This window comes from Rhea pennata, chromosome 5, assembly GCF_028389875.1.
Source record: "Rhea pennata isolate bPtePen1 chromosome 5, bPtePen1.pri, whole genome shotgun sequence".
Taxonomy (NCBI): domain Eukaryota; kingdom Metazoa; phylum Chordata; class Aves; order Rheiformes; family Rheidae; genus Rhea; species Rhea pennata.
Window position 1 is genome coordinate 38,801,989 of NC_084667.1, and position 17,819 is coordinate 38,819,807.

At 43.1% G+C, this 17,819-nt stretch overlaps 1 protein-coding gene across 1 annotated transcript in view; it reads right to left on the reverse strand.

Moving 5' to 3' along the window:
* Nucleotides 1-1,486: 1,486 nt before the first annotated feature.
* TSPAN32 (tetraspanin 32) overlaps nucleotides 1,487-17,819 on the reverse strand; it is a 34,248-nt gene continuing 17,915 nt past the window's right edge. The window contains 4 exon segments of the mRNA XM_062576329.1: nucleotides 1,487-1,582; nucleotides 4,340-4,423; nucleotides 6,057-6,149; nucleotides 7,717-7,818. Of these exon segments, the coding sequence (XP_062432313.1) occupies nucleotides 1,487-1,582; nucleotides 4,340-4,423; nucleotides 6,057-6,149; nucleotides 7,717-7,818 (375 nt within the window).

Sequence of the window (17,819 nt, forward strand, 5' to 3'; positions counted from 1 at the left end):
GGAAAGCAGCGTAGGCTGTATTGCTGCTTGTATACATGTATAGCAGTCCATATCTGAGGGCCAGAAATTGCCCTCATCATCAGCCCTAGGGTCTCCTCATTTATTTCAAAAACAATTGCCCCTTACTGTTTTCCATGGGTAAAAGCCATAGCGAAGGAGAGCTTCTAAAAGCTGCTGTTACTTCATAAAACCATTTCACATAGATTTACTCCCTGTGGGAAAATCTGCTGTAAACTATACGGCTATTGCTATTACAGTTTTCAGCTCAGAAGTGGCTCTGCCTCTTTGCAACAAGGGCAAAGCATGACAGGAAGGGCTTAGATAATCAACTGAAGAACTCAGCTCAGTCTAGTTTGAGACTTTTCAAATTTCTATTTAAGTTTATTATTGATAAAGAGATTCAATGAGGATGTAGAGTTGGACATTGCACTGCTAACTTGGCTGGAGATCAGTCCCATTCTCTTACAGATTTTAAACACAAATCCTGTCATATGTAGTATTAGAGTCCTTTTGTATTTCACAGCATGGTAGGTTATTGAAGAGAGATAAATAAGAAACCAAGGCAATAAGTTGAACAACCACTATATAATTGATGTAACATCAAGCTCCAGGAGATAGACTGAATCCTAAGAATCAAAAATGACGTGGATATTATTAAAAAGAAGTAATATGTCCTTATTCTGGTTGTACATTTTATAATTCATAAACAGCTTTTTTTTTTAAACTTTATACCAAGAACTCCATGAGTTGCTAATATTTGGAATTAGGAGGGGAAAAAAAATAAGTCAATGGCTGTTGGATGCCTAGATACTTAAATAAGATTAGAAACCTGCCCAAAGTCAATAATGAAGAATGTCCAGGGTGGAGAACACATTTCCCATTAGCGGTGCCACACTTAGCTTTGAATTGCAGCCCAGGACAAATCTCTTGCTGTCAGCAAATATGTTTACACTATCTTCCTAGAAACGTTACATCTTTTGGGGTCACAAGAAACCAGCAGCTGTTCAGATGAGAGCACAAGAGAAGCCTGAATCAGGCAGATTGATTCAGGCTGTGATTTTCTCTTGCTGGGCTTTTCTTTCTTTTTTCTTTTTTTGTTTCCCCCCCCCCCACACACACACACCTTTTTTAGGTTCTGACCCAGAGGCTGCTTGTGCCCCCACTGCTGAGCTACAATCTGTCCTTCCCACACACTCAGCAAGGCAACCTGTATCCCTGAGCCCAGGCCTACACACCCCTCTGTCCTTGTCCGTTTTCCAAGAAGATGTGGTACTGCTCTTCCATAAAGCATCATCCTGAGCAGTAAGTTTGCAACGCACAACAGCTAGGAGTGCTGGAAAGGGAAACATGCAACCTGAGTAACGGTGACATGTCCCACCTCCTGTCCCCAAGCAGCACCACCTCAGGTGATTTTGCAGATGACTTCAGGCAGCTTCCTGTGCCAAGAGTTGGCTCGAGTTAGTAGGGAAGTCAGATCAACAGATTTCTACCTTTCTCACAGAGTGTATTTGCCTTTCCGGTCTAGATTGTTGCTAAAGTGGATGGAGAAGCAGAGGAATGAAGTTAGAATCATCCCATAAACCTAAAAGCAAATAAATGAAATAGGCGAATAGTTAAATACTGAACTGATTATGATGCTTCAGCTGCATGAGAGAGGAAAAACATTGCCTATTAGCGCACTTGGCATTTCTGAACTTGTTGTGTATTGAAGCGTCACATTTCTGTTAAAAGAGCTGTTTTTCAGCAAAATGGCGAACACCATAACTCCAACACGACAGAAAGAAAAAACATGTGGTTAAAGCATCTGATTGGAATTAGCACAGCATGGCTCAAACTCGGGCCTAAAAATACCAAAAATAAGATTAAGCCAGGAAATTTAGATTTCGAATTCCTGCCACAAAACATTCCTCTGTGCAAACAAACATATACCTTACAATAGCCTTTTACAAAAATAAAATAGGGAAGAAAAATCCTTGTATATTGTTCGGAGTTTGGGGAAAAAAAAATCACGCACATGCATGATTCTAAAGTATTACAGAGACAGTATACTTCCTTTGCATTGTAATATTCTGATTTGCTGACTGGTATATCATCACGTTGTGCAGCACTGTCCGATCACTTATCGGAGTTTACCCAAGCAACCTCTCACAGGCAAGGTTGCTGTGGGAAGTACGATGAGGGCTGTAACAACGTGCTCTTTAAAGGATCGTGCCGTAATGCACGAGGGCCTTTGAGCACAGCGCGATCTGGGTACCCCTGTGAAGAGCTCATCATTAGCTGGAAGGACTGCGACATCGGAACAGCCGTACCAGTCATCGCGCGCTTCCTTCGCATCCTGCCGTCATAACAGCAAATGTTTCGTCGAGATTTCCTCCCGCGTGTACTTCAAAGACTGTCACGTTATCTGGCTATAGCATCAAGCTGTGAAAGAAAATATTCTCCCGCTTTTGTGGGCACACGGCTGAAGTGAAATTTCTCCCATATCCAAGAAAAATCAGAAAGCAATACCAGATATTCATCGGTGACTTCACATCATGCATCAGGCATGCCTCCTGAAGATTTTCTGAGAGATAGCTCAGCTACACCAAAAGTCAATAAAGCCTTAGTACTAAAGCTTTATACGTATGCACGTAATTCTGTGCAAGTAGAAATATGCTACATCAGACTGCTACGTCTAGCATTACCAGACAGTTTGCCTAATTCATGATTTTTAATACTACTAGTAATAAGTTTTCATTTGTCTGTGTTTTCTTTAGATGAAGAAGAGTCTTTTAATCTGTCTGAGCTCCACAGATCAGCCATGCTACTCTTGTGCTATGCTTAAATATACCAATTTCTCTGCAGATACCCACCTTTATCTTCAGACATAGCAATTTGAGAGGAATAACTCAGACCCGGTATTCCTGCCAACTTTCTCTAATAGGAATGGGATAAAAGACAAACTACTGTTTGGTGAAGGACTTTGCAGATAGGTGTCATTGGCTTAAGACTCTCTGTTTCTTCTACACAGTGTTTGCAAAGTTAGGACAAACTTTTGGGAGTATTAGTCTTAAGGGAGGCATTTGGGAGTATTAATCTATAAGGCTTAAAAGTAAAGCTACCCACTCTTAGATATACTGCATACTATGCCAAGGCAGATAGAAGCAGTTAAAACAAACAAACAAACAAACAAACAGAAAACTCCACAACAACTAGAACACACCTCTAAATACACATTTAGTCAGAAAAATTTGTCCCAGAGATATTACAGCAGACCCCCCCCCCCAACTTCATGTTTAAAACACAAGTCAGCCAGATGGTATTCTTTTCTGGTGTGTTTTACCACATGCATAGGACCCTTGTAGAGAGATAATTAAGGTGTGATGTGTCTGCCTACTGCTCGGCAGATATGTAAAACAGGACTTGTTTTGAGAGTGCTGCTCTCCAGCTCTTGAACAAACTGCCCACACGGGGCTCTCTCACTGACTTCTGCACTGAAGTACATGCTCCCATTACAGCTTTCCTGTTCCCTTTCCATGCCTTCTCCCCCCACAAAAACGTGCAAATTCAGTAAAGAATGAGTGACGCCCTTTCTACCCAAGCTAGCCGCTGAAAATGACCCTCTGCAAGATCCTACTTCCAAGGCTGTGCCCGGGATCCAAGACAACACATGCTGCTCTTTCCTTGTAGTCTGCTCCTTACAAGCCCATACTTTGCCCACCAGGTGCCCAAGAGTCCTATTTGTGCTGGGTTCATTAATAGGAAGAGACCTTGCCTTTCTGCACAGCGCTCCACTCTTAGTGCTCATTAACTTTCTAGGCTTTGAGCTACAGCTACATGGAGATGCTTCAGTCTTAGCTGAGAAGCAGCCAGTTAGTTTTAGGTAAGAAGAGGCACTGTGTTTCCTGAAAGACTGAGCTTTTCTGCATCTCCTTTCTGTCACTACTGCCAACTTTTTATCTGATCTACAAGTATCTGTGCCCAGTGACACAGCCTCCCTTTGCTTCCAGGGCAAAACCCACGTGAAACAAAATCAAACGGTACTGCAGCCCACTCCCGTGTTGCTCCCCCTTCCCATCCGTCATGTCTAGCTTCGGCAGAAAGAGTCCAATGACTGCTTTCACAGAGAAATCCCTCCAGCTGTCAGCCTGGCACCTGCCACAAGACCCAAGGCGATGGTTCTTTCCTAATTTCTGTGGCAAAGTCCACCACCGCTTATTTCTCTGCCACTGAACTCTGGGCTCTGCAATCATCCAAGTCAGACACCCAAATCCTATCTTCTTGAGGCTAATTTAGGACATGACTCCCCTCCTGAAGTCTGCCCTTCTGGGCTAGAAAAGCAAAGAATAAGCATAACTACCACAAAACAGATGGTGATGGTCAGGAGTGCAGAGACAAAATCCATATGCTTCTTCACGAACTCCTGGATCTCTTGGAGGCAATCCTGAGATGAAAGAAAGACTGTGACAGCACAGTAGTAGCTTAGGGAATTCATCTTCCACTACCCGACTGTGCTTAATATGACTCTTTTTTTTTTTTTTTTTAAAAAAAAAAAAAAAAAAGGCCCTTTCAGGCCCCTAGTCTCTCTCGGGTGCTCTCTATCAGAGGGAACATTTGTTTGGAGGACAGAAAGGGGAGCAAGGTAGTTTTCACCATTAGTTGAGGAGCAGTACGGATGAGAGCAAAGCAGCAATAACAGGCACTCTCCTTCAAAATCATCCCATGTCATGTGAATTTGGGTACCACAACATTGCTATCAACTGGAAGAAAAACAAAGGGATCCTGCAGAACTGGACTAGTCCAATTGCAGACCAGAGGGACACCTCCTCTACTTTGCCCTGCAGCTCGGGAAGATGAAGCATGTTGTAGCAACAGAAAATATATTGTAGGTTTGCTTCCCCCCACCTCCTCCTTTCTTTCAAGTATGGTATGTTTCAGACGCACTGGGGAGAGGACAGGACACACATGCACAGGTGAATATGCGCATGCACAAACATTTTTTTTTCCACTGAAAAATGGAAGGAGTGAAATGAAAACACAGAAATGCAGTACACTGTAATGCAATATATGTTCTTCAAGGATGCTATTGCTCAATTTTGCAAGGTGTTCTGAATATGAGTATTAGTTTTAAATATGCCAGTGGCTCCACCAAAGTCAAACCGAACTTCCAGGACAACCAGTAAGTCAAGAGAACCATTGAAAAATGTAGAAGCATGGCCTTGACCAAGTGTTTGCTGAGCTGGGTAAGAGCACTTGTGGCATCTCAGCATCGATGTCAAAGAGTAAATGCATTTCAATCACCAAATCCTGTGGTTTCACAGGCTGTGAAACACATCTTCATGTTTACTTCCCCCAGCTAGCGACTAGAGAAAATTCAAACCATTAGGAGTGGTGAACAGAGTCACGCACACAGTGGCCAAGTTTGTTCTCCTCTTCCTTCCTGTTATTTGATCTGAATTCTACCCTGCTTTGAGAATTTGTTTTCTAGAAGACAGTATTCTGAAATGCTACCCAGCAGGCTGCGTGTGCCTAAACATCACAGAGTTGCATTAGCACTTCACGTCTTTGCATAAGAGGATGTTTTTGTATAGTTGTAGCAACGCAGTTTTGTTTTTCCTAGGAATAATATACATATGGAAGCTGGCAGCTTTAGCTACTTCAATTCATTTGACTACTCCAATCAAAAAACCATACTCTGAGCAAATCTATTGTATAAATATCTACGATATAATTTCAATAAAGAGATCATCCAGTACTGGTGGCTTCTCTATCACTTTACACAGATACTGCAGAAAAGAGGAATGAAGCGTACTTGACGAAGTGACTGCTGGACATAATAATCCTTATTTATGAGTTTCTCCTCTTATTTTAAGTATCTGTTCAATGCCATCAGAAAAGCGACTACAGTTATTGTACACACTTTCCACATTTTGCTGTTAAAGGAATGAATACCTTTTGAAGCCTCAGAAACTAATATCACATGGGAAGTCCAGCAGGATTTTAAGACACATGCCTGTGATATCACATAATCTCTGTATATGCAGAAGGTAAGAAGGAAGGATCAACTTTCTCTTTACCTCTTCTGCTACCCCGGCATAGCCTGGTGGGCACGTCCTGTGTTCGACATCTCCTGCCCCTCCGAAGGGAGAGTGCTTTCCGCAGCATAGGAACTGAAAGCAAGCAAGCACTTGGTTAGGCAGTGATGTGGGCACTTCCCTTCCTGGCAGATACCTGCAGCCGCCTGTGTCGGTGACGGTGGGCTCTTCCTTGCTACCAGGATTTTACAAAATCAAGGCTCTGCAGAGCAAATAATGAAAGCACATAACTAACAATCAGAGTAACAGAAGTTATACTTAGAGCAGTTGAATGATCAGTATCCAGCCGGTTGCTCCTGTGGCAGCTCTAAAAAACAATAAAAACTACAAAAAAACCCACAAAAAAACAGGCCACCCCAACCCTCCCCCCCAAAACACAAAGAAACCCCAAGAACACACACACACACACACACAAAACCAAAACTCCACCCAAAACAATAACAAAAAACAAAAAACCCCACAGCAATACCGAAACCCATATTTCCAGCACTTGCTATAGGCTGGGGTAAGGGGAGTCCAGCAACACCTACTATGAAGCTGACTTAGAGCCAGGAAAAAAAAAAAAGAGAGAGGAGGACTATTTATCCATCTATTAAAGTGGCTAAAGGAAGCAATTGGTGAAGCAGTACTCTGCCTGGTTCACCTTTCCAAAGGTGAATTTGGATGTATTAATATCCTTGGGCCTCAGTTTCCCCACAAGAAGCACTAACATTTCTGGCTGTCTCTCTAAGGGGCCACTGATATCATTAGAATGAGAATCATTAACTCTTAACTGTGTTTGAAGAAGCACAGATGAAAACAGCTTTGGAAAGCACTTATTACATTGAATTAAGAAAATACAGAAAATAAAATAAGATTTGCGTGGGAGAAGTGTGGAAACAAGTGAGCAAATCTGACTTTTCCTTCCAGATCTGCTGCATGACATGAGCTCACTGTCTAAACAGGCCCTGCTGCGTAAGGAGACGGCATTTCCTTTACTCAGCTGTCTGTGGAGGACTCATAGGTCTTAACCACAGGAGACATCCTTGCTCATCTGTGCCATTTCATCTTGTATTCTCTGATGAGAAACTTCCTCCCTGTGCTCTGGGCAGTCACTTTGACCCACCCACTGCACTACAGAGAACTTCCCTCTGTCGACAACATCCTTGGTTTATCATTCTTGGGAGCTTGCTAGCAGTCTCTAATATCACAAAAATCATGTATTCTCTGGTCCTCACCAGCTATATGTTCAAAGGCAAATAGAGATAATCAAGTCTAAGTATTTCTGCTAGGTCATATGGAATTTCACCCTTTCTCTATACCGGGCTGAGGACATCAGAGATGTGTATATCCATCTATCACACCACAGATGTGGAGAAATGCTGCCTGGCAAAGGGTCTGCTGAAATACACTATGGTGCAAAAGCTTTGAAGATCTTGCACCAGAGCAACTCGCAGACAGATGATCCTTCCCTCCTGTTGATAATCCAGTTGGTCAAACTGAAGAAGTGTCTAGAAAAGGAAAAGCAGACTTACCAGCAAGCAGGGGTCCCCTGTTCCCAAGGAAAACCAGCATTAATAGAACAGAACATAGGCTTGAACTATTGAAACCAATAGAAAGACACTCCAGAGCAAGGTTTTTGCCAAGGCTAAAGATAACTTACTGTTTCGTGGATGGCAGTCAGTTCCTGCCTCCTGAAGCTGGAAGCATTCTTCCTCACCTCCTCGTAAACAAAGTCATACACATCCATCATGCTGTCTGCTACCTGCAATGAAAGCAGAGATTTGTACACACAAAACAGTGACCACAGTCACCTTCAGCAGAAAATGCATTCTTCACGTCCCACCAGAAGCTCCTCCAGGTAAAGTGAAACAAGTCATGCAGGAGAGGAAGGCACTGCAGTGCCGTTAAACAGCCCTCATGCAGAGGTTGAAGATAGTAGTATAAGATCTACCATGCCTCAAGGAGCACATACATGTTCATTGAGACATCATGGGTCTCACAAGAGAACCCATGATGCTACACAGTAACTGCATGCTTACCACGTTGTGCTACCCACAGTCCTTTTGGCATCACACCGGGGTCTCACCAGCTGACAGCAGGAACAGGGTCAGAGCTTTTGACAAGTTTTGGATTTAGACCAAGTAAGTACTTAAGATGACCCACGTGCCTCTGTCAGCAAGGCAGGGACACCATCACTTCCTTGTCCTGCCAGGCACTGTAAGGACAGGCATTTGTGACCATGAAATGCTAAAATAAAAAGGTGAGAGCGCCTCAGACAGATAGCATTATCCCAGTGAGTGGGGTTCCTGCAGAATAAAGAGCCAAGTAACAGACTGATTCAGTGGTAAATCAGATTCTAAGTACTTAAAAAAAAAAAAAAAAAAAAAAAGAAAAAAAAAAGAGAGAGAACTCACAGCTTGATAAATCCCAGCCAACTATTGCCCAGGTTTCAAAGAAGAAAAGAAAAACCCACAAAAGACAACTGCCTTCAGCACCAGGAAAAAAAAAAAAAATCTTTCTTTTGTTTTCACTTGCTTTCTTACCAATATTGATCTGAGTGTGGGTCTGAAGGTAACACTTGGCTTTTAGAACAGAAAATCAATCAACAAGACAGACCGAGTGGGTGGCAGTGTAGGAAGAAACAAGTGCTCTTGGAGCAAACCCATCTCTCAGCAAGGCTTTTCAATTAAGTCTTAAGGGGCTGCGCTTAGGAATTACCCTAGCAGAAAAACAACACAGTGTGCCATCTTCTTAACAGCTGGGAGGTGAAACATGGGTCATTTGAGATGATGATAGCCATTACTGTAATATTATTCTATCTTGGCCATCCTAAATGCAGGGAACTAGGAGAGGTTAATAATATCCAAGAAAGGGAGAGGAGGGGGACTGAAACATTACTTGAATTTTACTTTTCCCCACAGTCAGCAGGAGCAAATGTCAAGTTTCAAATACCATTCCAGAAGATTTTCCAAAGTTGGGTTAGAAATGGAGGGGCTTGGCAGTTTTGTGCTTGGTTTAAGTGGTACTATGAGAGGCTTTTTAAGAGGGTTCGCAGTCCCCCAGTGACTTCACATGGAGAAGGAAGTGACAGAGGGCAAGTAGAGCATGCAACGCGACAACACAGGCAGCTGACACAATCGTTCACCAGAGCTACCAGGTGGCAAACTGTAATCCCTCCAACAGATCCACTGGCTCCTATCTGCGGCAAAGCCATCATCTCCGTCAGAGGCTATGCCACTCTTCACAGGGTAATCAAGTTACACAGTTGGTGAGGCAGGTGCAATCTAGTGGCTCATTAATGAGAGGTCTGATGAAGGAAGAGGCACAGAACCACCAAGAAGATACTCTGATCCAAGGAAAAATCCATCATACCAAGGTCCATGATATTAAGCTGTCCTACACAGATGAGGAGAAAGACTAGTTATTTTATAACCTCATGCCTAGTTCCATCAGTAACAGGAATGACTAGCAGGGAAGTCAGACTTGCTGACAGTCCTTCCTTTGCTCTAATCTGATTTTAAATCTGAGTAAAGTAAAATATCTTCATTCCTCTAACTTATTTGAGGCCATGAAGCAGATTTTCTAACAGCAATTAAACAAATTTGTTCAATAAATAAAGTTTTCATTTGCACTGAAAAACTGGACTGAGAATAATGAAAAAAAGAGTAATTTTTGACCACCTCCTTTAGCTTTGTGTTTCTGAGGAAGGAGAAGGAACACAAAACAACCTGCTTCCTAATCCAAGAGATCATTAGCTTCTTCTAAATAGCCCGATTCCAGTGTAAGATAAGAGGATAAAAATACTTGTGCTGTCACTACATATATACAGATCTAAGTAAGTTAATGGTGCTCATGTGCAATTTTTGTCTTTTCATATTTATCATTAGGTCAGGATGCTTCATTTCCCTCAAAAAAGATTCAGATTCAGAGCAGGCTTTTTAAGAGTTCACGTGCCTTCAAAGTGCAGGCAAGTCAATTCCTGTTAATGTTTTGTCCTGATAGTAAAACCTGGTCTAACTGCTGAGGTCTGTCCCAAAACCCCAGGTGCTCGTGCTGCACATGAACGGCTGGGGAGGGGAGCATGAGCTGTACAGAAGTGCACAGCAGTCAGCCAGCACCCACAACCTGCAGCAGCTGCCGCACGCCCCCAACGGTGGCATGAAGCAGCAAGAGGAGCTCCCCTGCAAGGAGAGCTTGGCCCTGCTGGATGGGGAGGGGGACTTTTGCTCCTTGCTTTGACAGCAAGGATCGTCACTTTCAGCAATCTGCCAACCGTCAGATAAGCTAACACGTGACAACAGAAATCCAGAAGATGATGGAAGGAATTATGTACCTAGGCTTTGGCCAGCGGAAAACTGTGGGAAGGTCCCTCTCCAAATATGCTGGAAACCAAGGAAACAGACACTCGCACTGAGTGTTGCGAGTAAGGTTACCAGTGTTATTTTAACCATAAAGCTCCCCTTGACTCAATACTTAAAGCCCTTAACCAGAGAGAAAGCAGCTGACGCAAGATGACACGTCCGTCTCGGCTCTAGATTCAGTCCTCTACTTGAGGGAAGCCAACGCTGCTTCTGCTCCTCGTCACTTACCTGCCCTGTTGTCTTTGCTCTTCTAAATAACCCTTCAACTCTCAGCATAAAGCTTACAGTCTTCTTGGGAATTACATTGCTTGGCATTCTGCTATCTCATGAAATAGTAATTTTGTTACTTGTACTCCTTTCCTCTCTCTCTGTCATCTGTATAAACTATACACTATTGTATAGCATACTATATTCCATATTACGTGTACAGCAAGTGATGTACCTATGTGTGACACTTTACAGAATGCAGGAAGACAAAAATCTATTTCCAAAGGAGCTTATGATCTAGATACCTTACAGTAACATTAGACATTGCCTGTATAAGGGAAGGAAGAGAGGAAGGAATTCAAGGAACAAGCTTACATAATAAAGCTATGGCCAAAAAAGAAATTTCAACAGTAGGAAACAGTAAGACAAGACTGTGAGCAGCCACTACTTTACCATCGTTTCTAAAACAGCAATAGTGATGATGGTGGGGGAAGCATAATCTCCGGATATGTAACAACTAATATGCACTGGAATCACTTGCTATTTCTGAGCTCACTTGCGAGCTGGCTTCTTAGTTATTTACTGATGTTTCATTTTGCAAAGCGGCCTCCAAAAACCAAAAGCAAAAAGGATTAAACTGAACATGCTTTACAGCAATAATTTCATCTTAAAACGTGTGTCTAAGCCTAAGAGTACAATTTGCTGATTAGTTGTTCTCTGTGTTTATATCTTGCAATTATATCTATCATTTACATCCAGATTTATCTGAATATACTATTCAGACCCTGGTAGGGGGGTGTCAAACTATAAAGCCATTTTTTGTAAGAGTGAACTGACAGTAGTTCCTCCATATCATCCTTCTAATTTTTGCTAGAATGTGATTTGAAGGGGAGTACAGCGTATCTTCAAACAACGCGACAGTTCTTTTTCCAAGAATTACCACAGAGAGATTTCTAATTTAAGTATTTCAGAGGTAGATGCAAACCAAATTTCAGTATTTATCACTAGCTTTTTCCTTCTACACAGGAGACTGTGCTATAGAGCATACGAGAGGTACATTTTAACAATAGGAGACATATCTAAATATTGCACTAATATACCACCACCTTAGCAACTTTTCTGCTGGGGATGGTGTACTTGCAACCAGAGCTGTAACTAGGCTCTGGAACAGCAGTCATGTGTGGTAACGTCTATCCAGACCAAAATGGCACGCAAACTCATGCATGTCTAACAATACAAAAAAAAAAAAGTCTGAAAACATGAGACAGTCTCCAGTTTCATAAGTAACCTTACTTGCATCAGGTACATTTTGTCCAGGATACACACATTCACCCCTGTATTTCCCTTGATTTGGGACATAACAATGGAGAACTGGAGTGCTTCACTGTTTTGTGTAAAATCGCTTTCCCCAAGAGGTTGGCATCACACACTCCACTGAAGAGCAACGGCCAGTCCTTGCCTCAGAATAATTGTCTCCTCCTGTTTTTATGCCAGGTGTTGGGGGGGTGGTGGTGGTGGTGGTGGTGGAAATCAGGGTGCTTGTGCTTAGTCAAGCAACAGGATGCCTTTTAAGTTTCTCAGTGGTTATGCTAGTACTGTTAACAATATGCTTAAAAAAACCCACAGATGTGTCCCATCCCTTAGCTTAGACAGCAGAGAGTATGCAATGGACTGATACACCTGGAGAAGAGGAGAAGTCTGGCTGGGCTTCTTTTCAAAAGTCTTAAACTCCCCCTATACATTACCATAATTAAGGTCAAGTGGATTTTCCTGTTCCTAGCGACATGCTGCTGACTTTCTACATGGTTCAAAACTGTTTTGCAGGCAAACAGTGACCCACTGCTGGAGGAGCACTTCTGGACAAAGCTATCCCTTGGAATGAGAATGTGCTTCCAGTCTTTGTCTGCAAAAGAACATGGAGAGCTAAAGACGAAGTGTCAGCTGGGCTTTGGGTTGAGAAAAATCTCCAGTTTAAATGACACAGAGGTCATACCATTTAGTAATTTTTTTTTCCTATGAGAAACTTAGTGAAGTGTTCCAGCTCTAAATTAGCAAAAGAATTACCATCTCTCACTTCCATCTATTCCTTAATGAATTAATTTAGGGATGATATAGATGGGTGATAGGATATAACAAGTGTAATATCACCACCAAGACTGATGCAACTTACTCCCATCTAAGTTAATGAAGTAGCACTTTTCACTTAAAAAGAATTGTTGTTTATCATTCTTCAAATCCTTTATCCTCCAGGAAACACATTACACAATTATAAGGAGGCATTTACTCTGCCTAAACCATTAGTGTTCATGTCCTTGGCTATCAGAAAATAAAACAAATTTAATTCTTATCTTCTCTAAGACAAAAAAAGTTCACATTTTTGATTACAGCTATTTATCAAGGAGATTTTTTTCCTTCTAACTGAATTAGGAACAGGACTGTCAGACAAGAAGGTCATTCCTCATTTACTAACCCTTTGAAACCCAGAGATGTCAAGAAATCCCCCTCCTGCTGCCAGGGAATATTCATAGAGAGGCACCTACGGTAGTCACTTAGATGCAAGTTGGAAAACTAATGTGGACAGACTTGTGCCAAGAAGAATGGTCTTAGACTTACTCAATAAACAATCAAAAATCGCTCTGCAAACTGGAACTTGAGGAGAATATAAATATATAAAAATACAAATACATTTCACAATAAAATGATTGTCCTAAAGACAAGCCTACCTTTTTCATGTCTGTTTAATGAGAATGCTCCTAATGTGACAGACGAAGGAGGAGTCTGCTCTCCAGGGGCTATTGCTCTTTGTGCCTTTGAGATACCACAACCAAGTACATTCACTGAGCCTCAAAGGAAACTACGACTTATGAATTTAATATTCTTTTGCTCTTACTAGGAGGGATGTATTCATTGCAGTGTCACTCAGATATTCCTTTGGTGGCAACCTCCACCCTTTCCCTTGTTTAGCTGTAAACTACATGTTAGTCATTTAACATATGAAATTGGAATAAAGTGGCTGAGCCACTCTAAAGCCTTTCCCACTCCAGTAAGAAAACATCCGCATTTTCACCATCTCTGTCTTGCCTTTCTTCCCCACAATGCAGAATCACATGCTCACAACACGCAGAAACAAGGGGAGGAGAAAAAAAAAGAGCTGGAGCAGAGAGCTATGATGCTCGCAATCTACTTTAATTGAAAACAGAACAGAACTGCGCAGACAGGAGAGGAGGAATTAGCAGAGAGAAATAAACAGTGGGGGCACTGTAATGCTGCATACCATTGCTAATGCATGCCATTGCTAATAAATCTCGGGAGTGGGGACAGAGAGCCATTGCCATGCAGGCAGTTAGGATGGGAATCTTGGCTAATGAACACCAGCCACTCGAGCAGGGCTCTAATGAAGAGCTAAGATATATGAAAGAAAGACTTTCCTTTATTTCTGACCGAGCTAATAAAAATAGTAGTAAAACAGGAGTCGGAAGCCCTTTAGAGAGATAGATTCTTCTGGTACATGTGCAGCCTCAGCTGCAGCTGGTGGGCAAGTACCTCACACAGCACCTGGGCGTACCCCACCAGGAGAAATCTCCCTGTGAGGACAGCAAGTCAGGGCATTAAGGAAAGTAGAGTGGATGGGTCTAGCTACATCTCATCCAACACCTAACCCACCTCCATGGGTCTTCAGCAGGAAAAACAGCTGTCCTCCCTGCCAGCTCCTCCAGTAGTCAGAGGGTGAAAAGGCAGCATGGGTGGGAAAAAGGAAAGCAGGACAAGGTGCCACTCAAAGCAGAGAACATGAACAAGAGATTGTGCAGGAAAGATAGCAGAGAGACGGAGGCAGAGAAACTGGAAGTAGGGATGGAAATGAGCCATAAACAGAGGTGGACATACAAGCCCCCAAAATACAACTAAAGTGAAGTCTACCGCAGACAGCGGAACAGTTCCCATTGCATGGATCAAGCACACGGTGAAAGGTCTCCCCCAACCACATGCTTGATCAGGCCTTCATTACAATATCTAATACAAAACTGCACTGAAGTTGTAATAACTGTATTTCCTTAAGAGCATGTCAGTTCCCTTCCTCTTCGTTGCTTCAGGCTTCCTCAAAAGAATCAGTAACAGATGCAGAAGTCTGACCACCACTGCAAACAGGAATGTCCTTTGAGGCCCCTAGTGAAAAACTGCATTGGAAAAGGCAGTGCTGCTTCCCTCAGGCTGCTGGCAGTCACCAGAAACAGCTGACAGAAAAGCCAGAAGATCCAAACGATGCTTTCAACTAAGTGTTTTTCATCTTTTGTTTCTGATTTTTTTTTCTAAAAACTCACGCACACATACACACCCCCTTTGGGGACTGCAAAATGAGTAGGCAATCCCCAAATATCTTTGTCCATCACTGAGGGAACACACAAAAGGAAAGAGCAAAAGCCACTGTGAAACTTGGCCAAGTCTTACAAAACTGTTTCCGGGGCTTCCATCAGATCCTCATGCAAAACATTAAAAATAGGAAAAACTGCTCACCAGTTTCACTGTTCACCTACTGCTGCTGTGCTACCTGCCTCTCTTCTCTCTCTGAAATTATCTCCTCCGGAGGCAGAAACAGACCCGCGAACCACAAGGCTGTCCAAAGCGCTCAGCAGATGCCAGCTCCCATTAGAAATGACTCATGCCTCTTCCCAGAAGAGGCACGCAGATATGTTTTCTAAATGGAAGAACACTACTTGGAGTTAAACAACAACAAACCACACTCAGCTTCGCTGCTCTCTAATGTACAAACCAAGTCCCCTCACTACCCTCTGAGCAAAGCCAGCTGTAGACGGACATTTCTTCTTCCACTTCTAAGCTGCTATCGCACAAGCCTTCTCCGTTTCCCGTCTCCACGCCCCTCTGCACCAACCCAGGCGCACGTCAGGAGCATTGGTTTGGTGCTGTACAGAAAAAGGGCCTGTCTCCAGAGACAGCTAGTGGGGTGAAAGTTAACAGTCAAGTGACTACACCCAAGGAAGGCCCGAGATGTAGACACGTCTGGGTTCCTAGTGATGTAATTCAGGATTGCCATGTCGAAACCATGCTCCACTGTCACGAGCTGTCTGCTTGCCACTATGGCAGAGACAAGATGCTTTACAGGACAGTGTGGAAAAAAACACAAACAGGTAGCTAACAAATACCATAAAAGATTTTCCCTAAACTCTCCAGATCTGAGACTGCACCTCTTGTCTAGCCTCAGTGCATCAAGGCCTTTTCTGTTTTGTCAAGCAAACTTCAAGTATTTCTCTCCACTAAATTTCATAACAGGACTGAAACAACATGTTGCCAAGGACCTGCACTGGTTCTTTGTGCTCCTGTAACTTGGATGTACAACACAGCAATTTATGAACCTCTCAAGCTTAAGCTCAAATTATCCCAGTCATCCCTGCTCTCTTGCCTGTAATACCTGAAATTGATGCTCATCAAGACTGCTTACCAGTAGAAAGTAATGACAGACATTCAGAACTTTCTTAGCTTAAAAAAAGCTACCAGCAAAACAACTAGCCATCCCCTAAAACTGACTTCTCAAAAAACTTAATATTCAAAACCAGCTTTAATAGAAAAAAATCCACCCATGAAACAGCAAAAGAAAGGTGCTTTTTTTTCTGCCTGATATTCTGCAGCACAAAAGCCAGCATGCGTATGTAATGTACCAGGAAGGCACTACCAATACTGGAAACAAGTGCTCTTTTTCCAAGGCAATAGGGGGAAAGTGCCACAGCACCTAGACTGGGAATAAAACTGCGGGGGCAGAAGTGAAAACCCTGGCTGAAGAGGAGCACGGCATTGCTGCCCCTTAACTGCTGGGAAGCTTGGAGACAGGATGGGAGCAGTTGGCAGCCTGTGCCTCGGGGGCCGTTCCCACGGGCAGCACATCCCGACGTGCGCTGGGCCCTGGGGGTTGGGGCGATCCGAAACCCAGGGGGTCCCAGACATGCGAAGGGGTCGCAGTGGTGAGGGCGATATGGGGTGGGGGCTGAGAGGGGGCAGCGACCAAGAGCACTACTGCTACCGCTGCTGGAAACCGTAGCTTCAGCGACTGCTCCCGAAGCGGACTAATGCTCTGCCACGGAAGGAGGCAGAAAAGGGGCCGAGTGAGTTCAGAGTCGGGGCAGCGATAAATTATAGAAAACACGAGTGCGAATGCCAATGTAGCGTGTCAAACAAAGGAGAGAAGTGTCTTGCTGGGGGAAGCAGGACGTTATTGTGTGATGAGAACACAAACGCTAAGAAAGATTCACTATGTTTAAAAAGACTAAGAAAGAGGGAGGTTTTCCTTCCCTTTTTGTTTTTTTCCCATAGACTTCAGAGGCCGGGAAAAGCTCAGTGCTTACTCTGAAACAATTGCATCCGGCGGCACGAATAACACCAAGAGCAAGGAGGACGTCAGATTAGTCACATTGTTTTGACAGTCAAATCACCGCTTTTTGTAAAGCCTCTTCACCTGAGACACTTGCACCATTGGCTACAACCCTGACCCAGGCCCCACTGAATCAAGAAGGAAACTGCCTGTGCACTTCAGTTTTGGTTTCAGAAAGCAGTTGAACCTATCTTTATCCTTTAAGTCCCATTAAAATCACTATGACATAAACTTGCATTTAAGGGTTGCCCTCAAATTGAAACTGTTAGACAAGACTAGTGATGATCCCACACACATGGAAGGGAGTAAGAAGGAACAGGGATGCTGTTCAAGAATGGGAACTGGCTGTATCAGTGCTTGTTATTTAACAGCTGTAACCATGAATTTCAGCTCTGTGCTAACGTCCTAGGCCGTATTAGAAAGTCACCATCTCAAAAGAGATCATCCTGCTTGCTATTAAAGTAGGCAGTTGTTGTTAAGAGGCCTTGATTGAAATTTGCACTTTGGAAAAGATAAGTGGTCCTCTGAGCAGGTAAGAGGATGCAGGAGACTGGGGAAACTGGGGAATTAAGCTGTGGGATTATAAACCAGCTGTTAAGAGACTGCAATTCTGCTGCAGACAGACTCAGCTGTGGTTTATAAATCTTAAATGTGTGGGAGGACAAGCTTACACTATCAGCTACAACCCACAGGATATAAAAGACTGTTTCTTTTTCCCAGCCTGCAGAGAAGAGAGTAGAGTCCTCTGAAAAAAGCTGCAAGCTGAGCAAGGCTGCACATGAGAAGGAGCGTGCATAGATGGCTTGTGTTCCCCAT